Below are 27,848 nucleotides of genomic sequence, written 5' to 3' on the forward strand. Positions count from 1 at the left end.
TTTTTCCCCAAAAACATAATTATCCATCCCAGAAGCGGAGATTCTCGTACATGGATCACTTTGTGCTTTTCAGATTAGAGAAACCAGTGTGTTGTTCTTTAACAGTGTCCTGGCACTTGTATGTATTATAGTGAAATTCCTGTTTGCTACCTGAAAATTTCTTTTATGTCATTTCAGTGATTTAAGATTTTAACTTGCAGTGGAAGAACAGAGAAGTCCCAAATTGTACTTACTTGTTTTTGTAGCATTCTCCTGGAGTTTAGTTAGAATGCGTAACACTCTATGTAGCACCACTTACAGATGTGGCAATAGCCGATATTGTGATCTGTGGATGAACAGAAAGGTCAACCTGTTGCATTATCTGAGATAGAAAATAATACCTTTTGATTAGGTAACAGTAGCTATTATCTAATTCATTTTTATTACTATAGAAGAAAACCACCTTACAAATGGGAGTGGACCTGTTTGTCGTTAAGTATTAATAACTGGGGTTTGAGTTCCTTGGGGTTTTATTTTAATATTTCTGCATAGTGATTAAAACTTCTTCACAAGCAGGAATTTCACCACACATGTTTATCTTAATGTTAACATTACAGCTGTTGAAAATGTATAGCTATGTTAAAATGTCAACTTTAAGGTAAGTATATTTTTTGGATGCATGCCTAAGAAACTGTCACCTTTGTACAGTGTGCATTGTGTTTGAGGGGGAGTTATCAAAGTCATAAGGCACGACTGTGACTCATGTCTGTTGACTGACCTTTTTACCTTTGAAAATCTCTTCTACCAAATTAAATATCATATCCTGTAGCTTGGATAAGAGTAGCAGTATCTTTTCCAACATGTTGAGCTATATGTGTAATATTCTGCTCAGAATGTTAGACAAAACTAGGTAAGTCTTTTATGTGAGAAAAGGAACAATAAAACTATTTATACTGGGGTGACAGCCCCAGTATACTGCTGCAGTATACTTTCTGTAGCAGCAGAAGTGCTTTATTTTAGGTGTTTGCTTTAACGCACACTTCAGATACCTTACTGGTTATGTTTTATTTGGGAAAGGGGGAGAGTGTTTCTCTCTTGTGAAGAGATTACTAATTCCTGTATTACTAGTACATAGAGGCAAATTCACCACACATTTGCATGACCTTAGCTTTATCTTAAATAGTTCTCTCTCTTCAGTAAGTTATGTTGGACTTGAAGCGTTTCAGAGCAGTAAAACAACTGCTTGCACCAAACTTGAGCATAATGTAACTACAGAGAAATCAATCAAGTCAAACTGAGCCAAGTCTGGTGATACGAATTTCTCTCAAAAAAACCTTGGTTTAGTCCCTAGCAGTAATTCGAAATGAGTGTATTAATTTCTAAAAGGCATGGATACCGTGCATACCCATATGTAGTGTTTGGCAAGAATATTAAAATATACATTTTTTAAAAAGTACATACTGTATATATTCAAGAAATAATTCTAGACCATTAGGATGAAGTTGTTCATATATTTACGTGGAACAGAAAATTACAGATGTTACCTTGAAGAAAACAATAACTCCGTGTTTATTTGAAAGTGTTTAAAATAACAAATGAACAAACCAACCCCAGAACCTAGATCCGTTTCAGTGCTAATTTTTGCTATCAATTCAAAAATTTAAGGCTTTTTTCAAAGCAGCCTCAGACTGTCAAACATACAAAAATAGTAATTTCTCTGCTATTTACCAGTCCTCACATTTTTATTTGTGTAACGGGATCTTAAGAATTTTTCCCCAAAGTGTGTCTCAAAAGAAGACTAAATTTTCCAAATTAAATTCAGAAAATGCCAAATAAGTTTGTGGATGGAATTCCTGCGTTGGCAGGAGGAGATATGACACACATGCATGTCCATTTTCGCTGCCCACTCCAGTACGTTAAAAGTTCAGCTCCAGTTCAGAATCTGTGACTAAGGGACTTCTTTTCTAAAACCACATTGTGCTGCTTTGAACTTGCTTCTCTTTCATTTTTTTGAACTGTAGTTTAGTCCACCTGGTTTTCCATATCTTTTAAACAGGTGTGCGTGTGTGTTTATTGCATTATGGATACATCCTATGATAATGTTACAGGAATTAGGTGAGAAATTATCATTTCAGTGCTTCTACTGCATGCATCTAGGTGAGGCTGTGTTTTAGGGAGAATTACTTCAGTCTTCTTGGCACAGTTCTATGATACATCATTATTGGAGATAGTTCCAGCATGCAGTATGGTATTAACAGTTCATAAAATCTTTTTCCCTGTATCTTGAAAGAGCTCGTTTGTATTTTGGCATTTAATAGAGCTTCTACTACTGTGTGTGGTCTGCTTGGAACCATATTAATTATGTAGAATGCAGTTTTCTTCTGAATATGTATTCTGCTTGTTTATCTTGTTATACTAACTCAGTTTCTGTAGCACCACTGATCATCATTGGTACTTCGCATGCACTTAAAAATTAGAAGATAAATTAAAACGAAGACATCAAGGTCTCTCAGAGAGTGGAGGAGTGGTGGTGTTATAGGCGTAGTATTAATGCTGATGTTGTTACTGGGCATGTGTAAATAAAAGTTGTGACAGCAGGCCCCATTCGTCGTAACGGGGATTCGTGCTGTTTCTTTTGCACATCCGAAACTGGAGAGGGTAAGGTTTGTTTCCACTGGAATTTTTTGGCTGATAGTAGGAAGTTGAAGTTATAGATGAAAGCTTGCAGATTGCAGAAGTGTCTGTACCACACCTGTTGCTGGAATATCTAGTCACGCTTCTTGGATGCTGTAGCCATCCGCCGATTTCAGATTCGGGTGCTCACAGCTAGTGCCGTGCCATAGCCTCCGAGTCCTCGCAACCATGGGAAAAGTGATTGTGGGGATTTTCTTTCAATGTGGTATTTCTTTGTAAGCCTCCTTGCAGGTCCTCCTCTTAGAATAAAACCATTGGGAGCTGCTACAATAAGAAGCAGCCAAAGGAAGCATTTCTTCAAACGTTTTTCTTCTCTTCCACAGCAAGCAAATCTCTCTTATGCCCCTTTCTAGAATCGATGTTGGCACAGCACAGACACAGCTCCAGTTCTGTAAGCGAGTCTGTGTGGCTCTAGGAGCGCCTTTTCAGGAGCATGCTTTTTGCGTTAATAAAAGCGGGCCAAATCGGGGTTGTTAGCAAGGAATCCCCAGGGAATTTTATTACCTGTTTAGGTGCGATGCTCTGGCTGAGGCAAGGCACGCAGCTTTTCATACAGGTGTTGTAGGACTGAGTGCTGCAGCCCAGCAGCTACCGCGTGATTAAAAGCAAACATTCCTCCTGAAGTGTTCATCAGGACAACAGCTCAAACTTCGAGAGGGGCAGAGGGGACCAGCTGATTGAGGACTGTAGGTTGGACATCCTTATTTAAAAAAAATAAGGTGTTCCTTAATCTATTTCATCTTTTACAGATTCATCCAGGCACTCGCTGTTTGCATGCGGGAATTGAACCCCATTTAATCAGCGTCCTACTTGAATTCATCCACATATGATGCAATGCACTATGGATATTTGTGCCTTAAACAGCCTCTCGTTACAAAGCAGAGAGCTGTGACTTAGATTAAATTTAAATCCTGATTTGCGGCATGTTAGCACAGCAAACTAATGCCAAAATCTATTAAGCCTCCAAGGTTTTTTTTGTTCTTGACGTTGGGTGAGCGCTGAGATCTTGACCACAATCACATTTGCTTCTGGGCAGGAGGAAATAGTCCATGTAGTTCCAGTAATCCAGACAAGCCGTCACATCTGGTTTTATGAATGACTTCGGGGGGGAAGGGAAGTTTGCAATTGATTAACATTGTTCTTAAAATCAAAGACTACTGTAGTTTCAGGAATTACTATAGTGAGCTTCAGGGACCTTGGCAGTTAGTTCAGAAAAACAACTTTTTTTCTTCTCTTTTTTTTTTTTTCCTTTCTAAAAGATTATTCAGAAAATTATACTGAGACCTAATAGTTTTGAATCTGTACTTCCAGCTCTTCAAAATGAAATGAAAAATTAATAAACATTTAGTCTTTCTGGATTATGATATCTTTTAAATCATACATGGGATGAAAATCCTATTTTTATATTTGATATGAGTATGCTTACATTAAACAGCCAAGCATTTTTACTATACTTGTCAAACAGGTTTTCTTATTGTTTAATTGTCTATTATTGTCTATTGAAGTGGTTACTAAAATTCAAGAGCACATAAAAATGAATGCTAATAGTTTTAAGAAAAAATATACACAATTTTACTGTGAATTTTGATATGGTCTTTTTTATTTCCCTACTCCCTAAAGGCAGGTTGAGTCAATATGAAGTGCAAATAATATTATGCATGAGTACTAATCAGTTGTTAAGCATGCTGTAGTTTAAGGTTCCACTTACCTTTTTATAACAATTCCTTCTGGAAGTCAGCAATTGGAGTTCTTGCCCTATTCAATATTCTCCATGGTGAATACATGGTATAACACAGTGCAGCTATACTGTGTTCTTAGGAGCAAATCTTTGGGAGTTATTAACGCCCAGGATTTTAGCCTTATCTTTTTCTTCCAAGAGGTGGCAATTTGAGAATCTCATTTTGAATTGGAAGTCATTCAGTTTACACGACTTAAGCAGATTCTCTGATATGTTCAGCTTCATGGTACTCTCTTCTATTCAGCCGTACCATTTCCATCGTTCTGCAATTTCTGTTCTTAAATGGGAGTTTGGGTGGTAAATGCAGTTTGGCAAGGCACCTGCTTCATACCGATTTATTTGGTTCAGAATTGACCTAAAGAAAAAGTGCAGGGGTCCCCATGGTTTTCATAAACAACATTACTACTCTTCTACCACATCAACCAGAATAGACTCCATGTATTATTAAAAGACACGCTCAGACCACTACCCATTATTTTCAGCAACTATACTTAAAACATTTCCCAGGAGTACAGAAATTGAAGGCTGGCATCTTGAATTCATCTGTGTAAATAGATAGTCTTTGAGCCAGCAATCAAAGCGAGGTTGAGTCATTAGGCCATTGCAGTAGGAAAGCTATATATGTCGGTTCCTTTTTCTTTTTTTTCCTCTTTTTTTAAGCAGTAGTATCTAATTTGTGGTCCTTGATAGTTTATTGTGGTAAACATGGCTTCAGTTTCATTACATGCTGAAACGTTTCAGAAGTCTCCAGTCTGGCTCACAAACATGTATTTTCCCATTGCAAAGAAGTATGCACCACTGCCTCTAATTGCTTTCCATACAGCCCAGAAGCAGGTTGTTACGAGCAGCACCGGGTGCCTGCTGCCCTTTGCTGCTGCCGGGGCAAAGAACTGGGTCACCAGCAGGCTGCTGTGGTGCTGGGGAGAGAAAGTTGCTCGGCTGAGTGGCCCAGTCCTGGGACCGCCCAGCAAAGGTTGGCTCATCTCTTTTAACCAGAAAGTCAAAACACTACCGGAATTTAAAAAATAGAAACTGAGAATCAATAACTGCCTGCCCATTCTTTTGTCCTGGATTTTTTAAAGCAGTGGGGCCTGTTCTCTGTTTTGCCAGCAGGAGTGGTTTAGTCATTATCTGCTTCAGAGCATTTCCACTCTCTTAAGATACTTTATGTTAAATGATTCTGGGAGGGGGAGCAAAGGAAGTGGCTGTGCAAAATCCATCGATGGTTTCTTGGCATAGAGAACGTGGGCGATTTCGTCTGCCTTTGCACCCTGCCTGCTTGAGCAGAGCAAAGGAAAGGTCCTGAGCCCCGCCTCCAACTGTTGTTTCTTTTGACATACTTAATTTTCAGGTTGAGGGGACAGAACACCTACATCCTAATGGATGTGAGGCTCAACCTGGGAGGGAGTTTATCCAAATGGGGAAAATAATTTTTTGAAAGAATATTCAGCTCTAACAAGAGATTTTAATAGGTTGTCATCAAATAAAGCTGGAATATCCTGTGTTTTAAATCACTGCTCGTTTAAAAGTAGAGTTTGAGTTTGGTGTTTTGGGAGGTGCTTTTTTAAAGAAGAAATCCTACCTCACTTCTCTTACTCAACTATTGGACGCTCTGTCCAGTTGTGTCCATCTTGGCATTATCTCCATTTTAAGATGGAACATTGCTGAGGCTGCTCATCTCTCTGGCATGAGGATCTGTCTCAAACCTTCGTTGCATCCCAGCAGCAAAACACGTCGGTGCAGGAGCAGAGCGACTTTGCTTGCAGAACACGCTCTCGCTCTGCATTCACAGCGACCTTCAGGGTCACCGAGTGCCCAGCTGCCTCCTTGGAAGACGATTTCACAGTGACCTTTGTGCCAGGTGACACATCTAGGTGACAGGATACTTTTAGTTCAAAAGTATAATTAACTCTGGATGACAAGAGAGGCAGGAGTATCACCTGTGGCTTTTGGCAGGATTTAAAGACGAGTGCATAACTGCATAGGCGATGTGACCAGCTTGCAGCATTAGCATGCACACTGTTGAACTCTGAGCTGTCTCAGAAGCAGATTGAAGAAGACCCTGTATCCTGAACCCCTTAAGTCCAGGGACAGAGATGCTGCTGAGACTGCTCAAGCCGAGGAGAACTTTAACTTAATTACTGGAAATTTGGAATGCAAATTACTAATGATCATGGAGATTTAATTTAATTGAAGACTTGTTAGAGACTCACTATCTGGAACAAGGACTCCAAAAACCTGTTTATGGAAGAACATAACATTCCTTTAACAGGTGGGATATGGGGCTTGTAGGAGGATAAAAATCTCCCTGTAACAAAATATGTTGTTGTTCAATAGATAAACAATTAACTGAAGTCTCTTTGGGAAACCCTGGTCGAGAATATTTCTGAATTATTTATATTTTAATTATACTGTTCTGTTTGAGAAGTGTACATTCTTGGCATAACTTTAACATACTTCAGGTGCTATTGGAGTAAGGAATAAAGTTTTTCTTTTTGTTTTGGGATCATTTGGTTTGGTTTTGGTTTGGGGGGGTTGTGTTTTGGTGGGGTTTTTTGTGTGGTGGTTGTTGTGTTTTTTTGTTTGTGCTTTGTTTTTTACATTTTACCACTTGTCTTTTTTCTGCAAACTTTGAAGGAGTGTAATATCATGCTTTGAGGGAGGTAGATGATGAGTTTATCTGTAGGAAGCTTGCAGAACAAGTGCAAAGGATTATGGTTTAAAAATACACACTTTTTTTACAAACACTGTTTTGATCTGTGTTTTTAAAGCTTAAATAGTAGTATACTAATCTTGAAGCTCTTTTTTAACATCCTCACTTGTTATGTGTTAGACAAACAGGGAAATCAAATATCCAAACTAGATTCAGATTTACTTTTTACTTAAATAGTTTGCAGTAGAGCTGCTATATGAATTTATTTTCAAATTCAGTTGTCTCTCAAAACACCACTCAGCACGTGGTAGTTGGTTTCCTTCATTAAAAATATGAACCTTCGTACTGGTTGCTCATCACTATTGATTATTATTTTTTAAGAAGTTTATTCTTTTTATGTGCCTATATATGGAAACAATGTCATGTATTTCTTAGTACAACTATTAATAGCCTCTCCACATATGCATAATAAATTATTTATTTTAATCTGCACTACGAGAAGCGTACTTACAGGAATCACAAGTGCACTTTGAGTAAAAACTTGCATGATTTTCCCCTTTCCTTTCTTTCTCTGTTCGTCACTTCTGCATTGCTTATTGTCTTTTTCACTGACAGACAAATTCTGTGGCAAGATAGCGATTCCGACTACTTTTAGTATTTAAGAATCTTTAAGTTGCTAACTTCTTTTGCTAAAAGTAGCAGCTATGGATAGAAATGTTTTAATAAGAGCAGTTTAAAGATGATTTCTTAAACCTGTAAAATGATAGTTGAGGACTAGTAGATTGGATCTTGCTTATAGAAGGCAGTATCACTGGAATGTGCACAGATTGAAATTGTTTGACCAGCTTTATCTGTTGATACGTATGGCCCAGGCACAACCTTCATGATCCTTATTTCCCCAAATTCTTTTGGAAACAAACAAGTCACTGTGGACTATATCTAGAGATCATGTGTTCTGGGATGTTCTGACAGCTCATTAGCCTGATGCTATGCTTGAACTCCCTCCTGAATGTGGTGTTCTGCTGTTCCCTGTGCTGTATTGTTCGTGTTTCCAAGAGCAAATAGTGATGACAATTAATTTTACACCCAAGACTTTCAACTTCTTAATCATCCCTTCAAATACCTTGCTGTCCAGGCATTTTCTTCATTGTGTTTAAGAAAATTTAGTGTTGGTCTTTGGGGTGGTTATGGACAGATAAGGCCACATATTTACTAAATATATCCTGAATTACGGCTGGATCAGATTCTAAGTTCAGGAGAGCCCTCCTTTGATCTTCACTCACTTGGCTAAGACTTCTTGGGTAGGGCCTAGTGTCTGCTCATTGTACAGGGTCCACATATAAGAAACACAGGAAGTGTTAGTTACGTATGTACTTAATTGTACTTTATTGATGTAGGTTGTATAATAAGCCCTTTGTATTCTTACTTCTCAATGACACTTAAGCATATACTAGGCACAAGCGTGGCCTCGTATATACTGGTGGTCTGAAGACTTTTCACCCCCTGCCTCCTTACTACACCACCTCCTGTTCATCACTGCAGCTTTTTACTTTTCCCTTCATCTCAGCCTAGCTTGCCTGCACAAGAAAGATTTTAAAAAATAGATTTTTTTAAGTGAAAGTCTTTACTTGAGGGATTTTTTTTAATCTACCAAACTTATTTTCCAGTAACATCTTGACAGTTCTTTATAAAGATGCCAGTATTTCTCCAAACATTTGCAAACATCACTAAGTTGTTTTTAACTTTTGTTTTGCAGTCTTTGAAAGGAATCTATTCTAACAAATGCATAAAAACTCATTGTAGACAGTAATTGTTAGAAGTTAGTCTTATTTCGTGTATCAGTTTGGTCTATTAAAACACACATGTAAATCTAGAAAATTACAAATGTGAGTCGCTAGCTCTGAGGCATATAACTGCTGGGCAAGCAGCCATGACAAATCCAGAAGTATTTAAATCTCTTGGTGTTAAAAATAGGCATAGTAAAGTTGTCACTAAATTTAAAGTAAATCTGTTGTAAAATGTTAACTCCAGTTATGTTTTACATGTAATGTCTTGTGAGGTTGTTGCTGTAGGGCAACATGAATGTAGGCCCACGGTGAGTAAATGGTATTACAAAGCGAATATTTTAATGTACAGAGGCCTAAAGCCTGGTCATTTTAAGTGTGCAGCATATATTGTCAAGAAACAGTGTTTCCTCGTAGTTATATTACTGTTTTTTTTTCTCTAGGGGGATGCCAAAAGTCTTCTAGCCTCTGAGAATGTGAGCACTGGCCAAAAGTTGGACTTTTCAGATACAATGGTACAGCAGAAGCTGGATGAAATAAAGGACCAAATCAAGCGGGAAATAAGGAAGGAACTTAAAATCAAGGAGGGAGCGGAGAACCTCAGGAAGGTCACGACAGATAAAAAGAACTTGGCATATGTGGACAACATTTTGAAAAAATCGAATAAGAAGTTAGAAGACTTGCATCATAAGTTACAGGAGTTAAATGCACACATCGTTGTAACGGATCCAGAAGATGTTGCAGGTACCATACGTTATTGTGAAATCAGTTTTTCCTCTTGGCTTAAATAAGCTGTATCCCATTTCACTTGAAAAAATTGCTCTGGGAATGAGCAAATCTGTAGCTGGCAAGTTTGTTAATTATGTATGCCTGTTTGTTTTGATTCACAAGTAAGTGTCCAGTCCCCCTGAGTTTTAAATTGTTTTCTGGGGAATGCTGCATTTCATGGACTGTTTGATGATGCTCTAAAGACTAACTTAACATGTACCAGTTCTTCACTTTCAGTTATTACTATATTAAAATACTTCTAATGTTTCCTAATAGCTTTTCACTGTATGAAAAGAAATTTTAGTAGCTCTTCCAGTGACTTTCTCTGAGTTACACTGTAGGCATCGGTATTGACACCTTTTTATGGGGGAAAAAAATTATAATATTTTTACTTTAAAGTTTTGTTTGGTTTGTGGGTTTTTTGTTTTGGTCTTTTTTAGCTTAAATCTAACTCTTAAACTTTTTCTGTTATACTGTTTATCTGACTAACTTCTGAAACATTTCTTACTGTGGCAATGATTTGTTAATTCTTCAGGCTTTTCCACAATGAAGCTACCATTTTAAAGACAATTTGAGATTGTTTTCACAGAATGGTTGTAAATAATGGTTTTAATTAGTATTTTCTGTGGCATGGCAGTGAGTCAATACTAATTTTGAATGTGTTTTTTAAAAATACCAGGCTTGGTATTTTAGGATGGAATGTTGTGAAAGTAAACAGCCTTTTTTCAGCTTTGTGGAATGACTTGGGAGATATTGCCAGCCTGGTGATTTCACATTGCACAGATTCTTTTTGGCAAAACATTAATAAATGTGCACAAGCCATTGAAGGTGTTTTCTGAAGTGAATGCCAAGCCTTAAGAAGCTTAGGCAGTAGAATAGAAGACCGCCTCATCCTTGTGAAGAAGGGTTGGTTACGGTGAGAATTTAGGAAAACAGTGGTAGGTGATGTCAGCAGCTCATACTGTCTGCCCAGTGACGTGCTGCAGAAGTGTTGAAGTGTGTGTGGCGGCCTGCACGGTAGTCTCTTTATTCTCTGCTTTTTTTGCTTTTGATCTCCAGGATACAAGGGGCAGAGGGGGGGAACAGCTGCAACTAGTGAGGCAAAGTGGTTGCTGCAGCATGAAATGGGAATGAATGCAGTAATGTATGGTTCACAGATAGATTGGGTTTTAAGTAGGCATGAAGCATTCTGTCACATATAGGCTAAGGTTTATGAAAATCCACTTCAGTGTTGACAGTACTGCAACTTTTAAAGGAATGGGAAGAGTAAACAGAAAGGGAATTGTATATCAACTATGTATAGACTGAATATAAAAATTTGTGTGGGCATAAGTTTGTGAGGCTCATCTAAGTAGTAGAAAGTGGATGAGCACAGAATGCTCTTGTTGGAATGCACCCTCCCAGTGTAGCACTTCAAAACCCTCATCACAATGCGTTACTGAGCAATATTGTCCTCATGTGTGGCTCAGGAGATGCAGTAAACCCTAGAAAGCATTTACTTGTTCTAAAGAGACTGTTTGGGTGCAAAGATCTAAATAATGTCATTCAGATCCTCACTACATTTCTGAAAAGGCCAGCAGTGCCCGTTGCTTTTGTGAATAACTGTTAGCAGCCAGACTCATCTTGCCTTGTTTCAAATACCAGAGACCTCATGAAAGGCTGAAGGGATAAAAGGTCAAAGTTTATAAACTTATGTGCTCCTACCTGCTTTTGATGAATGCTAAACCTCTCAGTATTATGTTTTTAACTCATTCTGTTCAAAGTCTTGCTGGAAGATAGCTTTTACAGCTTTAATTATTGAAATATACAAGGAAAAAAACCTAGTAATTCTGTCGATCTTTATATTCTCTGTATAGTGTCACATCAGGTATTCCTACGTAAGACCCATTTTAATAGAATATGTTACATAACCTTCTGAAAAAAGTAGTCTTTATTTCTTTTAATATCTCTTTTTAGATCACATATCTATATGTACCCACCCTCCAAAATTGAAATACTTGAGGTTTTTCATACTCTTTGCCTTGTAATTTAATTGTCTGTCTCCTTCCTCATTCATGGTCACTAATTCATTGAGGGGGAGCACTACCGGTAACCATTCTGTCTGTTTTGAGACTGATAGGTGCAAGTCATCTAGGTGATACTCTAGTTTTTAATACTGAAGTCTTCGGTTTGACTTCAGGTATTAGTGAGCTTGGCTTTCGCAAAATAAGGTTGGTAATATAAAACTTATGACACATCAACTGTGTGGGTGTTTGTGTGGGTGTGTATATGTATACACACACAATATTCAGCAAATACATGGACACATAGCCTTAAACACTGCCATCGGACAGGAGATGCCTCTGTGGAGAGGTCACAAATACCATCTCAGTTTGGGAATTCTTGCTTTTGCTCAGGATCAACAGTGAATTTAAAAACCATTTACTGATGAATATGGGAGCTCCCAAAATAAGTGCACTGTTTCCAGAGGTTAGCTAAAGTGAGAAGCTCTGACTTAGAATAAGCTGATGTTTGACCCTTTTTCTGGTCAGTAAGTGACAAATGATTTCAAGGAGAGAAGGAAATATATGGGAAATCTTTAGACTGTGCAGACCATGAACGCTGAAAGTATGGTAAAGAGGGTTCAAGAGCTGTGGGAGTGAAGGTCTGTGTTCTCTTTATGTACTTTAACATTTTTGGGGGGTTTGGCCCTGTGTTCTTGCCTGTCTTCTAGAGTATACCGTGTAGGCTTTTGCAGGTTCTAAGTAGCAAAGTCAGGACTGAGATCTGTGGAGAAGTAACACTGAGAGAGTAATTGCCTGTAAGATGATGATCCCTTTGACCTGTCAGGCCTGAATTCTGAAGATTGTTTTGCACTGTTTCTGTTGACTGGTTGAAAGGTCATTGTGGTAACTTGGAAAAGTCATTTAACCTTTCCTTGTTCCTCTATCTGAAAAGTGGGTGTGAACACGTATCTGCAAAGTGATCCCCATTTAGAGCTGAAAAGTGCTGTGCAAGCTGTTGTGACTCTTACAGTTGGTTATGGCATCAAGCAGTGACTTATGTAACTTTTTCTAACAAACAACTAGTTTGTAGTGTAACTTCTTTGTAATCAGCACAGTGCAATCGATATATGTTAAAACCATTAAATGTAGTTTTAATGAAATTACTGTAGAAAAATTTGTTATAATAACATTTCATTTCAAGCAAGTTGTTTTGATGGGAGTTTGCCTAGAGCTGAAAGCTTTAAGCTTTCCATGTTCTAATGCCATAGGAAATTATTTTCACAACTATTTGAAGAATCGATATTAAACCTTAACCAAAACATGCAGTTTGCCAAAAAGCTGTATCACTGAACATAAGGGTAGATTTAGCAGGGGATGTATGATTCAGAAACAACTTTTAGCATAATATAGGTTTACTTTACGTTGTGGGGTTGCTGGTAAATCTAGATTTGTTTTAGAGGTGGGACTTTGTACCCGGGTCTGCCCTTATCATGCAGTGTATTAGTCATCCTAGGACATGGAGTTTTAAAATTTGTAGGTCAGCACTTAAATGTGAAGTAGAATGCAGCAATACAAAACGAGTAGGGCAAGCCTAGTGACCATTACTGCTGAAATATCTGAGAGATTTATCTTAATGTGTAACTTGGGGATGATTACTTCAGTCTTAGAGATGAAGAAATGTTGTATCTTGCAAAGACACTTCTACACAGTAGCACAGATTACATTGATATTCTTTTCATGTGTCTAAAAAGTAGCACTAGAGATTGTGGTTTTTAATATGAATTGGTGAGGTGTAAGATTGAAATAGCTTACCTACAGCAAGGCACTGTGGTTTAATTGGGCGTATAGCTGATACACAGGATATATATATAAAAATTGGGAAATTAATCTGTTCCATAGAGCTGAAGTAAAGGTGGATAGGGAGGTGAGATGATAAAAAAAACCTTGAGGGAATTGAGGAGGCTGAGTAAAAACGTGGAGAACATGAAATCAAAAAGGCAAGTTCATGCCTCTTCTTCCATTCTCCTAACTTCCAAGCTATCAACTTTACATTAAACTTGGCTGTAGGGGTCACAAAATAAATTATTTTGTTGAAGAGCATGACTAGCTTACAGGGGAGTGAGAGAGACTGTTTGGGGGGGATTTCTTTGTCCCTACAACTGACCAGGTTAATGTGTCAGACACCAAAATGTCCGTATAAGACCAATTACTGGAAACTGGTACAGGTAGCAGCCAAACTGGTAGAGGTAGTGACTTTTTAGAGAGCAGGCTCCACCTACAAGGCTCATAGCCATAGGAATTTCATGGTAAATTTTGGGAACATTAATGCCGACTGACATTATTGAAACAATTTGAAAGTGTCTCCTGTCACTTGTTTAGTAGTTCAAATTAGCTGTTACTGAATTGAAAACTGAATTGAACTTCAAAAGTTTCCAGGAGGTCAGTGCTGGATGCTCTCTGAGTGCAGAATGTCCCCTGCTGCCTTGGACTTACTGGTGGCTCAGTCCAAGTGCTGATGCAACCATCTGACTCCCTGAGAAAAGCCTCATGATGCCTCTTTCTTCCCCCTCCAGCAAAGCCTAAACACGCATCACAGGTATTTCTGTTGGGTATGACACTGATGAGGCTAACTGCAATTAAATATCCTCAAATAAGATTAAAATTAACTATTTACCAAAGGGCACTTGCTGCTAATTGAGTAGCTTAGCAGCATGCTGCAGTACCATCTGGGAGCCCAAATTCATGAAGTTACATGGGATCCTAGATTTCATGCTGGGCTTATTGAAGAAACAGCATACCTAGCAGCTGGGGAAGACTCCCCAAAGGAATGAGCAGCAGTCTCAGAAGAGTGGAGTTGTGTCGCCACTCCAATAAATATAATTTAGATGGGAGTGCTAGTAAAAGGCAGTTCAGAAGCAAGAAGTTTTTGCTAGTGAGTGCTGTGCAAAGACTCAAACTGAAAAGATTTTCAGAAGAGCAAAGATTATGGTTAAGATAAACATTTCAGACTGAAAACTGCCATTGTCTGATGCAATCCAGACATTTAAAAAAAAAATCAGTTAAACCATCACTATTAACTTATTTTAAGTCATATGAGCATATTTTCATGAAAACAGGATATTGCAGGTGCTGGAGAAGCAGTACTGCAGCTCTTCCAGCAGCCTGGATGTGTGCTAACAAGCAGCACAAAACTCATTAGTGTTAAGCAACAACATTCATAGCTGTTCAGCAAAAATAACATGCTAGTTACTTGAAACGAAGTCAAGTTCACTTGAAATACATCTGTTTCTTCACTTGATATTCACTATCAAGAAGAAAATGCCTAGGGACACTAATCCATACCCCAGCAAAGCTCTTGCTGTCCTATGCAAAGCTGGGCTTGAATGCATCTAAAATGGCAAGCCTTGTGCTGCCCTTACTGAGAAGCAGACGTGGCAAACTGGAGAATCTCTGGTTTTCCCCAGTGCCTACTTATCTACTTAAGCAAAATATCAATTTGGTATGAGTACTTAACTCTTGTTTAACTTAAAGCATGTACATAAATACCATTGATTGCAAATAGCTGGATGAATTTATTACTTATTTGTATTACGAAGATGACTAAATGTCTCCCGATCGGATTTGAACCCCTCTGTATAGTGCTTTACACAAATAGATCGGAGATAACTAGCCGTACTGAACTGATTACACCTCAGTAGACATTACAGAGAGAGAGGGGAGCAGCAAATAGAGATGTAGCTTGTAATGCTGCTGCTAAGATTGTCAATGCTTTCCATAATAGGACCAGTTTGTCTGGCTGTTTTAAAACTTTAATCTGAATTCTTCTACAAGAAGCTGCCTCAGGCTGCTTACTGAATGGTAATGGGGTCCAGAGGGAGAAGGAGTCACTTGGAAGCGATTTCTGAAAAGCTGTTGGTAAATTTATTTTTTCTTTAAAAGAAAAAAAAAAATCTTTGTTAAGAAACCATATTATTCCACGTTTGGGAGGTTAGTGAGCAGCTCTTGTGCCTGAGGGCAACAAATACTTTCTTCCTAGCAATTAGTCCATACTGCGGAAAAGTTTCCTTTGCTGCTGGTTACTAACACAGCATATAGTAGAACCATTTAAACTAAATGGTGGAGGGTAGTTTCAGTCCACAAGTGCAGACCAACAACTCTTGATGACCCATGTAAGTGACGTGGTTACACCTTCACAGTGCAGACACGCAAAGGGAGATAATAACAGCTGCCTGGGCAACCTGAACTGTGGTATCTCTAATTAGTCCTTGACTTGCAACTCGAGTGGTGTTTTAATGCAAAGGAAGAGTGCTTGCATGCATCTTTAAAAGCTGTGAAAACAGACTTCAGGAGTCCCACAGCCTTCCCAAGGATCATCAGAGGGCTGGGATCTTTAAGTGGTAGAGGCCTGCATCATAAATCTAAAGTTGGTAAATATTCATTTATATGATTAATCTACTTTACAAGGAGACTTGACACTGACTTTCAAGTTTTACGCTTGTTCTAATTTTGAGTAGATCATTAGGTGGGGATTAGTTGAATGTGAAGACATAAGTGAGAGGAAAGCATGTTGTTAATCTTCGTTTTATTAGTAACAGATTTAAGGTAAAGCTGTTAAAGTACAGTTTCACAGAGAAACCAAGCCAAAAACATTGAGGACAGGATGAATGACAAAACAGATGAGGAATAACACAGAATTATTTTTTTTTTTTTTTACTTTTAAACATCTGGTATTTTCTGTACTACCTTTAAGTAATGAGGATGCAGTAAGAGTCTTGAAGTGGCTTGAAGTAAAGAGTGAATTAGCAGCAGAGGAAATTAAAACTCCTTACGTGAAATCTGTATGTAGCCACAGCAAAAATTGCAATTTAGGAGGAAATTACATAGCAAACTTGAAAGTAAAATGTATTAAATCTCCAAAACTAGCTATCGGAAGCTTCTGTAGAAGAAATATGAAATGGCAGATAAGACATCTCCTCCCCACGACACCTCATAATTAATAATTTGTCAGTTACTTGTGCAGTGCCTGTGTTTTCTAATAATTGAGGGTTTCAGGAACCTGATACATCATCCTAGTTTTTATTCAAGGAACATTAATTAAAATTAGGGGGAAAAAAGCCTGTACTCTTGGTATTGAGCAAATATTATCTTCCAGGAGACCAGCTAAAGTCATTTGCCCATAGAGAAGGTATTCTCTTAGCTGTTAGGGGAGAAGAAATCAACAACAACAAAAAACCCAGCATTACAGTGGACATAATTTATCCTCTTTTGCAAAAAGTTTGAAAGAGAGGCCATTGGGACTGTTAGGGAAGATAGTTGGCCGAAAGCACAGCTGTGTTGGAAATAGTTATGAGGAAGTAGTCCAGTGGCCACTTACTTGTCAGTGCGCTACCAGTTCATGTTGCAGAAGCTGAAATATGAAATGGTGACATAAACTTTCCTGGAGGAGGATAGAAAAGTTAAGGAGTTTGACTATATAATGTGATTGATAAAACTAACTTGCATTCCATTCAGTTAATCCAGCAAGATGGATATTTAAACACAGTGATATTGTCAAACGAAAAAGCTTTATCCCTCCCCAAGATCGGTTGTTCAATAACCTGTCTGCCTATATAGCCAGTATCCCAGGTTTCTGATTCCAGAGCCAAAATAGTTCAGCTTTACACCTAAGGAAAAGGCTCGTTTTATCTATTCTTCATTTTGGCACAAACCGTGTCTGCAGTGCCCACACAAGAATCAATGAGCTACTTAATATCTGTATTTAGACCATGCTCATTAGTATTGAATATTATTGTCCAAGTTTGTTTTTAAAATGCTTTGATTTAAAATCAGGAGTGTAGGAAAACTTAATGGAAAACTCAATTTTTTTTTTAATTGACTCAAGACATTCCAGAAGAAATAAATCTCCTTTGAAACGAAAATAGACCTAGTTGCAAACCTGCCTATTTTGCCACTCCCGGAAGTGATTCATGTGAATTAGGACATGTGTAGGAGTCACTAGGCTTTCGTGAGGCTTTCCATGTTAAGGCGCATTTGCAGCGCTGTTGCAAAGTAGCTCCGGAGAGGAGTGTCAGTCTTAATACTTAAGTATGATGTTCCAGCTTTGTTTGATCTATAACTTAACAGAATAGAGAGGATTAGGGTGTTTTGGGGATGTGTTTTGCTTTTTTGCAGGTGTTTTTTTTTCCTTTTTTTTTTTCTGCATACATTACATCTTACCTTTTAATTCACAGATTGTCCTAGGACTCCTGATACTCCAAACAGCGATCCTCGTTTTTCTACTAACAGATTGATGGCCTTACAGAAGCAATTGGATATAGAACTGAAGGTAAAACAGGGAGCAGAAAATATGATACAGATGTACTCCAATGGCTCTTCAAAGGTAAGGCTTTGGAATGCTTAAAGAACATGAAATGATGGTGGATTTTCATATTTCTGTGGTGTGAATGTACAGTGTAGAAACAGTGTGCAATTTCAGTGTTATTAGTTTGGGATGTATTTTTTAAGTAGTTATGTCAAATCTGCTACAATTTTCTATCCCATTTTTTGTTGTGGTCTGATACAAGTGATTGTTTTATCAATTTGTCCACATGCAGTTCAACCTAAATAACAAATCCGGCTTACTAAATTTAGTACATCTAGTAATCTTTGATCATGTGTGATTCACTCAGCAGCAAAGCTTGATATGGCACTGACTGGTGTCTGATGCTTTTCCCAGCTCCACTAGGAAAAAAAAAATCCACTAGTTTAAAGTTCTAATGTGCGTGATAATTACACAAAAGGCAGCATTGCCAAGCATGCTTCTGAAATGGTCATCTAGTTTTAGTTGGCAGTAAAAAGGTTTGTTTTAATAAGATGTGCATAGTATTCTGATGGAGTTGTTAAAATCTGCATTAGTATGCATGCACATAAAATACACATTAAAACGCTCTTTTTCGTAACACAAGCGTGGTAGTCTAGAGGTAGCATCTGATAACGTCAAACTGAAATTAAAAATAAAGCCGCAGTTATTTCTAGGTCTGAATTTTAAATACATGCGCACTTGCACTCACTCTCTTGATAGCATCAGAAGTTCTCCAAGGGGCAGGGGGTTGCTTAACCCCTAAATGGATTTGTCTTCCTACATAGTCCTACCTATGTAATCAAATTCATCATACACTAAGAATCCTTTAACTCAACTGAAAGTCAAGCCAAACCTTTTAAATGAAGGGAGAAAAAACGAAACAAACCCAAACCCAAAAACTAAACAACAACAAAAAAAGCCAAAGCTAAAAATGTTTTATGAGTATAAGGGAGTCATATTTCTCAAATGACAAAAACGCAGGGTGGGGGGGTGGGGGTGTGTCCTCTACTTACCTGCCCCTTCACCCATCGTTAGTTACTCATTACCTGTTCTTTCCATTTACTTTTACTAAATCATTAAGGAGATGAATTTCCAAACCACGGGAAAACACAGGCATAGACCTAACAAATAGTATGTAGTAGCTTGGTTAGATGTTTCTGTGTCCAGATAATAGTAAATAAAATTAAAAAGCTTTAAGTTCTTGACTGACTGAGCCAACATTTGGCTTGGTCTGTGAATTTAATGAAAGTGTTTGACTTGAAGAGTAGACATCTGTGAATTGTGTTGCTACCCCTTATAATATATATATATATATTATAATATAATATACTAACCAGAAGGTGTTGGAAACGAACTTCATGTTTCTGAGTGAATTGCTGCTAGGGGCTGGTGGAGAGGCAGATCCCTTTGTACCTGCCTCCTGGATGACTTTCTTGTACCTCAAAATAATTACAGCAAATGCTGCTGACTCCCAGAATATTACTTTAGACTGGATGGACCATAGGTGCCAGCAGGCTCATTCTGTCCCGGCGACACTTCTGTTGAACCAGCTGGCGCTTTGGTAGCCTTATCTGAAAGCGACCTGTAACCTACTAGCCTGGGGCAGATGGAAGAAATATCTGGAGTGCACCTTATGACTAAGGGCCTGGGAATGCTGTCCATGCACCACAGTCCCTCAGCTCCTGGAAACCCTGGAGTCTACATCCTCTGGGGCCATGTACTTAACATCAGGTACACTTAAAAATAATGATCAGCTGACCCAAGAGGATCAAAAGACATGCATGAGTTATGTTCCTCATAAACCCTCAGTAAGCAACCTTATAACAGCCTGAAAAAACTTAACTAAACGCTCAGGCTATACTATTAGACATTGTTAGCAGGCTTTGATCAGGCTAGGTAGAAAGGATAAATTCTGGCTTGCTTTATGATTGAGGCATGTAATTAAAATTGATGATTGAATCTCGTATTTGCAATTGGAAATGCTTAAATCAGCCTACCAGACTGGGTGTATATAGTAACTGGGCTGGGGAGAGCAAGGTGGAAAACACAAGGGCATCGCCAGCTGCTTCGACAAACAGGATGGAAATGGTGCGTATTTGTTCTCTCATGTTCTTAATGCTCAGTAGTGTGTTGATTTGGCAGGTTTAAACTGTAGGTTTGAGCATGGTGATTATGTTTGAAAAAGCAGAGCTTAAAACAACTCAAGTGTTTGGATGAGGTGGGCAAAAGGGGCAGAAAATTCCCAGTTTGAATTCAACCCCGGTGATCTAGTAGTTCTTTAAAAAGTAGTCACAGGACCCTCTTTAAAAAAAATTAAACTCTTTTGTGTCCTGTATACAAGTGCCGTATGATCTAATTTCAAATTTGTTGTATGATTTTTTCAGACCTAAATTTAATGGAGGGAGGCCATCATTTGTTTCTTAAAAATGAAAAAGCAGTCTGTTAACAGTAATAAACCCATCATCTCATGGGAGGGTTTTCCCTTTGTACTTATTGTACTTGCTTCAGTAACATTCAGCTCATCCTATTCAGACTTAAGTGCTTCTGAGATATTGATCATCTTTACTTGGACTTGTGTGGATTCTCTGAGACCCCATGACAGCTCTGCAGATCAGTTTTGCAGGCACTGTCAGTTCTTCCGTACTCAGGAGATGCCTTGAAATACTTTGTATTCAGCCTCCGACACTGAAAGAGCTGCTGAGTGTAACACATCCATTTTGATTCTGAAGATGGGATCTTCTGTCTCTTGAAAACATAAGGATATCTCTATAATCCTGAATTACCTCCAGTCTACGACATTGAAGGGCTGGTGTTGCCCCTGAGCAAGGAAATCGATTGCAGTAAGAGGATATGAGGGACAATCAAGAGCAGCAAGATCAAAAATAAGATAAAAGTGAAGATACAGACGAAGAAACTCTTGTAGCATATTTGTACATCAGAATGATGCATGGGACAAGGTTTAATACCGGATTCTAGAGTTGCTTGTAATCTGTTACTTAGATCCCGTGCTCTGCTGTAGACAGTGGTTGTTTCAAAAGTTGACGTTTGTATTTGAGAAGCCATTTATTTAGGAAATTCAGTGTACTCATTAAATAATTGGATAGCAAACATGGAATCTTAAAGCACAGAAACTAGTATCTCTGAAATGTTGGTTAATACTACCACTTAAAACCAGGAGTTCTGAGACTATGGTATGCAGTGGGGGACACAGTTTCTCCCCATCCAGCCGAAGCCTTTTTATGTGTCTACCTTGGTGTATCTACCCTGCAAGACATAGGGTGGCACTAAAATATCCAAGTGAGTAATACATTAGGTGCAAGGTCATAGAGGAGCTCTGTGAAAGTAAATTTCTCTCTTCTCAGCATACTGATTTTTCTCACGGTTTGCTTCATGGTGCCAGTATTTCTAGCTCTGGGTATCTGTGCTACACTGCAGTTCTTTGTCTTGGTTGTGGTAAGGGGAAGAATTTGATTTCTTTAACTTATTAAATAATTGATAGCTTCATTATAAAATTAAATAAGTATAAACCATGTCCATGGGAAAGTAACTTATTAATGAGGTTATAGAGTGGCTATAAAGTGAGTTAACCAAAATACCCTTTGGGCTATAACAAGTCTGATACTCATCTACACTGAGTACTGTTACTGTGATTGATTGGTACGGCACAGACAGGACAAATAGACTGCCTTAAACTTTCTTATACCCCTTTTTTGTTCTTACTGCAAGTCAGATCACCTTTAAGTTATCTGGTAATTCCCAGAACATATAGAGTGAGCCATGCAGCAGCCATGGAAACACACGCACAGTTCCACATCCAAGAAGCATTTGATAATCCATTGCAAGTCACATCTCCAGTAGCTGGAGGACAAAAAAATGGTGTACCTGAGAAATGTGTGTATGGCTGGATGTGCTCCTGACAATGAAACGGTGTTATCAGTTAGTTGGAAGGTTCATCTTCAGAAATGTTCTCTTCTAAACTGCTTCTTCTGTTACTGCTTTTGAAAATAAACGTTGGTTAGCTTAGTTTATTTAGATGAAAAGTACTGTACTTTAAGTTGCTGATGAAATAGCTGATGAAGTAACCCTTGTATATGATGTACTTATTAATGCAAGAAAACTTCAGCTTTGATCTGTTCAGGAAAAAACATTCTGCAGACTTATTTACAGTGTCCTATGTAAGCTACCTTCATATTTCTAATTTCAAGAAAATCAGCTCAAGTGAATTAGTACAATGATTTTTATATAGATTTAGTCCAACAAATTTGTCTATTAGAAGAGTTCTCATCATACTCACAGTAAATTCGAGTCATTCTACATAGGGTGGAGGTATTTTGCATTTAATATCTTGTCCTTTCTTTAGTATCAGCTTACAAAACATTAATCTACACATGTAATGTTGGTAGATCATGCCTCCTTCATTCAGCTTTAAACAGATACTGTTTCCATGGGAGTGGCTTGTAGTCTTTAATCAACCAGAACATGCCTCTGTCCTAACTTAATTTCTACTAATATCCTAACGTGGTTAGTTGAACTGGTCTGCTATACCCAATGAACTACATAGATTTAGTTCTTGTTCCTAAAGCAAGTGGGTTTTGAAGCTTTCAATGTGTTGTGTTTTCATGAAGAGTTTACGATTTTAACTTCTTGTTTGTTTGATTGTTTTAACAGGATAGAAAACTTCTTGCCACAGCCCAGCAGATGCTCCAGGACAGCAAGACAAAAATAGAAGTTATAAGGATGCAGATTCTTCAGGCAGTCCAGACCAATGAATTGGCTTTTGATAATGGTGATGGAGCAGAAAGGAAATATGAATTGTTAATGTCAGAATGCCGTGTAGATATGTACCCATATGCACACAGAGTTGTCATAAATTTATAGTAGGAATGTTAGCCAAAGCTTGCATGAACCAAAAATAATTGGAGACTAGGCATACCATTGCATGTGTTAGGATGCCAAATACATCTGACTTGAAGCAAAACACCTTAAGCTTAATATCGAGAAATACAATCTCTCTTCATTGCCCTCTTTATACCTTACGCAGTCCATTTTTGCTTTGTGGTCTTCATTCTCCCTTCATGCATGCTTTCTTTTGTCTTAACAATAACTAGTAATTTTCTTTTAAAGCGTGCAATCTTTTCACTATCCTAAAAAAATAATCTGATGCATATACAAAGCCTGCTCATCATGTTTAAATAGATTGACCTTATTATTACTAATGGGAGCACAGATGGAGGCGAATTTTTGCTACCTTTATGGGTATTTAGGCTAGATTGAGTAGCAAACAACTATTTTGAACTAAACGCAGTGTTTTTAAAATGGCATGACTTGAAATACTCATGCTGCATTTCAGAAGTAGTTTTAAACTTGCATTTCTTTGGAAATCATTAATTTAAAAAAAAAATTACCCCTGAGCAATAATAGCACGAGTGTGCTATAAAACTGTGGGCATATTGGTACGTCTCTAAGTCTTGAACCTTATTCATATGCATTTCTGAGTATTGGAGTTGTATGACAATGCTCGTAATCAGGGTCTGGATGTATCCTAGATAATGAAAAACTTGTGTGTGTTTTGTTTTGTGGGGTGGGGAGGTTGGTTTTCTTTGTCTCTGCATTTGTGACACTACTGGCTTTTTCTACACCCCATCTTAGCACATGGATTTATGCGTATCATTTGCACAGAAGAAAAAGGTTTTCAAGTGAGAAAGGGCTTTGAAATTCCTCTTTTTGTGTTCTTACTACTCTTAGAGCTTTAAACAGAAAGGAATATATCCAGGGAACTTTCTAATTCTGTTTAGGAAATCTAAACACTGTAAGAAGTGGACACTAGAATGGCTAACCCAAAGTATTTGGGGAAGGCAGTGTATGGGACCTCTTCCATGCTCTGTGCTGGCAGAAGCCAGATGCCCTGGGATTTTGTATGAAGCAGGAGAATTATCAGAAACCAATCAGGGATCTACTTAGCTGCAGAGTAGTTTGAAAGATAAATCCTCAGAGCATGGTTCAGAAATATGAAAGTCTCAAAATCTCCTTCTTGCCAGCTGACTGATGTTTGGGAGATCTGGCTTTTATTCCTTAACTTCCCTGAAGACATGTTCTTTTTCTCACATCCTCTAGCAGTTATAGCTCCTCAAGAAGTAGGACTCGTTCATTGGATTGAGGCCCTAATTATTCCTTCTTTCAATTGCAGATGCTTAAAATTTTCACTGGTGCTTTCCTGACATGCTTCAGGCTTTTCTTTGGACCAAATCTGCATATCTCACTTTTTTAAAAACTTTTTTCTTTTTTTTTCCTCCCCTCCCCTCTGTTTAGATGGGGGACGGGTTAATATTAAAGAAGTTAAACATGGGCATGGTCTTCAATGAAGATTGTTTGTTTATATCTCTTTGCAGCAAAACCTGTGATAAGCCCTCTTGAACTCCGAATGGAAGAATTACGCCATCATTTTAGGATAGAGTATGCTGTAGCAGAAGGTGCAAAAAATGTGATGAAACTACTTGGATCTGGGAAAGTTACCGACAGAAAGGCACTTTCAGAAGTAATTTACATCATTGCAATTTCTGATAAATTATTTTAAATGTTCTTTCAAGAAAAAATATTTGAAATATTCCCTTTTTTTTTTTTCTCATTTTGAAAAGGCTCAAGCAAGATTTAATGAGTCAAGCCAGAAGCTGGACCTTTTGAAGTATTCACTGGAACAGAGATTGAATGAACTTCCGAAAAACCATCCCAAAAGCAGTATTATTATAGAGGAGCTTTCGTCAGTCTCTTCACCCACATTAAGTCCTCGTCAAAGTGTAATATCTACTCAAAACCAGTATAGTACACTGTCCAAACCAGCAGCTTTAACAGGTATGACTTGTGGAGCTTTTTGTTTTTATTTTATTTCATTAAATAGTTTAAAACACGTCCTTAATGCCAACTTTATTTCTTTCTGGATGTGTTTCATTGTTGTTTTTTTCCTAGACGAAGGCATTTAGAATTTCCAAGTGTCTATTCACCCAAAAAATGCAGATAAGTTTCTTTGATTTATTTATTGAACTTCTTATAATCCTATTGAAAAAGTGAAGTTTTGGCCTTAAGGTAGGTCACTGGAGAATGATATCCCTAGTGTTTACCTAATGCCTTTCATCTTTAGATTATCAAGCACTTTAAAAGGTGGGTAAGTATCATTATCCCCATTTTACAGATGGGGAAACTGAGGTGCAGAAGGGTTAAGTGACTTGCCCTGGTCATACCACAAGTCAGTGGCAGAGCTGGAGATAGGCATCCAGCTTTTCTACCCATCCCTGTCTTACCCACTGGACCACACTGGCTTCCTAGAAGGTGGGATTTATGCTACAAGACATGCGTTATATTTCTAAACCAAAGGGGGAGACCCTCACAAATGTGAATGGAACTATTGAAGCCTCTGTTCGTTGGTGTGAATTGTTTTCCTTGCAATTAAATATGGAGATGTTTTAAGAGATGTAGCCTACTATGAGGGAACAATACATTTATAGATAAATATAAGGTGTAGGAACTTCCCATAGTTCGGGTTCACCTGGAATTGTTGTCCTTCATTGGAATAAACTGTTTCAAGAGATGAGCCATACTTTAACAAAGCTCTTAAACATTTGCCTCCCACTGTTCTTAAAGAAAAGCAAACACTTCTGACTACTTGGCATTATGTTGCTTTACTAAATTTACTTAATAAGCGGTCGTGTAAGAATTATTAGTACAGATGGGTTAGGAAACAAAGCAAAAAAAAAAACAAAACCATTTTACATGTAACTATTAACAGAGTAGGTTTATTACAAAAACTCCCTGTAATTCAAATGTTACTCTAGTTATACATGTATAACTGAAACCAGAATTTAGTTTTCAAGTACTGTGGGGTTGTGTTTTAAAACAAAAAGAGGAACTCTTCTGCTGAGCTGCAATAATAATAATAAAATGGGGCGAGTCTACTTCCATTTTGGTTGAATAAGACACATAGCAAAGGGTAAAAAACATCAGGACCTCAGCCAAGAGCCCTTGTAAAGTTGTCGAGTGGTATGGGGAACGTTTTTTTCATCTTATGGAATTTCAAATAATCAGTGACCATGGGCAGGAAGTATCGCGCGTTGGTTTTAAAACAGCTTCATTTTTTTATTCTTTTCCTGTAATACATAATCATGAGTCAGATCCATTATAGTGCCAAATAATTCCTCTTTAAACATCATTTACTGATACATGTGAACAGTTTCTAATAGGAATTATCAAACAGAGCTACATGCTTGTGAAGTTCTTAATAGTTTCACTTTCATATTGGCTACACAAAGAGCTTTTGTGTCAAATTGGATTTAAATGAACGGTGTCTTTCTGTTTTGCCTCTAACACTTTGACAAATAAATCAGTGCTACTGTCATACTTGTTAAAGTGCCTCAGTAGAACTTTCTGATACGCATCCAGTCCTTATGCAAGATTATAGCCTTTCCGCTTACTAATTTCTTTTTTTCTAAACAGAGTTTGGGAATGAGTGTTCTTCTACCTTTTTACCTGTTTCAGGAGCCAATAGCATCTCTTTGTCTTTATAGCCTAATGGTTAGCTGTTGCTTATGGCTCTTAGTTCCCTAAAGGGTGGGGACTTCTCCTCACACTGGTTCCTTGGTGCCTTCTGTGGTCTATAATGTTGCCAGACCATTTTTATGTCAAGTCTGACTTAAGTTCCTGTTACAAAAGAGTACTTTTAAGTTTCACATTTAAATACATTTGCTGTCAAAAGAACACCATGTTTAAGTGTGGCGTTTCTAGCTGGTAGTGTGACTATGAACTGGCTAATTTTACCACTTCTAATAGTTAGTTTTGTTAGTATCAGTGGTGTCACAGTTTTACAGATCCTATCTTGTACAGGATGAGGTAAGCCTACCGTTCTCATAACCATCTGTGGTATTCAGATGTTTGTGTGCTGCTGGAGGAAATTCTCTTAAATTAGAACGGCAGCCTCTGTACCTCATTTCATTAAAGACTTAAAAGATTTCGAAGAGTAGCTTCTTGTCTCAGCTTTTACAAATCCAAATTCAGTCAAGTTGGAACAATTTGACTTTTAAATCAGGTACTGACTCAAATTTGGCTTCAGCATGCAGCAGGCAAATGTGATTTCTGAATGTATCTTGAGCAGCTTTCCAGTTTCAATAATCAATGTCTTCATTTTTATTACCAAAGCGATGGATTCAATATTAATTGGTTGTATAAAACTCATGAAAAATTGTTATTGTTTCATCTGCAAGGTCCATCGTTTTAATAAGAAACTTAGGATTCATAATCTTAAAAAAAAATGATATTGCTTACAACCTGAACCCAAGGCAGTTAGTTTTCAAGTGAAGAAAACAAAGATGCTTCTGATACACGGAACAAAAAATAATTTTGCATTATTTTGGTGAACTGTTGCTCCTTCTAGAGGGTTGAATCCCACACATTTACTTTTAATGCTTATTTTCAGAATATTTTTCTGTCTGAGATCTGTCTTTTGACTCCATCTGATATCTCTGTTCTACCCTGCGGGGGTCAGAACGTGAGCTATTGCCATAAATCAATCACTAGTCATTCACTTTGTTTACTTAAGAACAGAAAGCTTTAATAAATCATTGTCTGTCTTATTCTAGGTACCCTGGAAGTTAGGCTAATGGGCTGCCAAGATATTTTGGAGAATGTCCCTGGTCGATCAAAAGCCACATCGATTACGCTACCTGCTTGGAGTCCAAATGAACCCAGATCATCTTTCATGAGCAGAACCAGTAAAAATAAAAGTGGGAGTAGTAGAAACCTTCTGAAAACAGATGACTTGTCCAGTTCAGTATATTCTTACTGCTCTTATTTTTATGCGTATCTTTTATTTATGTTTTAATGTGCATGCCGTGTTCTGTAATTTAAAATACTAAATTGATTT

At 37.8% G+C, this 27,848-nt stretch overlaps 1 protein-coding gene across 1 annotated transcript in view; it reads left to right on the forward strand.

Annotated features, from left to right (window-relative positions):
• PKN2 (protein kinase N2) overlaps nt 1-27,848 on the forward strand; it is a 56,544-nt gene that overhangs the window by 15,214 nt on the left and 13,482 nt on the right. The window contains exons 2-7 of the mRNA XM_064455456.1: nt 9,292-9,592; nt 17,832-17,980; nt 22,610-22,727; nt 24,331-24,476; nt 24,577-24,790; nt 27,565-27,750. Of these exons, the coding sequence (XP_064311526.1) occupies nt 9,292-9,592; nt 17,832-17,980; nt 22,610-22,727; nt 24,331-24,476; nt 24,577-24,790; nt 27,565-27,750 (1,114 nt within the window). The remainder of the gene's footprint in view (nt 1-9,291; nt 9,593-17,831; nt 17,981-22,609; nt 22,728-24,330; nt 24,477-24,576; nt 24,791-27,564; nt 27,751-27,848) is intronic.

The sequence above is a fragment of the Phalacrocorax carbo genome, chromosome 6 (genome assembly GCF_963921805.1).
Source record: "Phalacrocorax carbo chromosome 6, bPhaCar2.1, whole genome shotgun sequence".
Taxonomy (NCBI): Eukaryota; Metazoa; Chordata; class Aves; order Suliformes; family Phalacrocoracidae; genus Phalacrocorax; species Phalacrocorax carbo.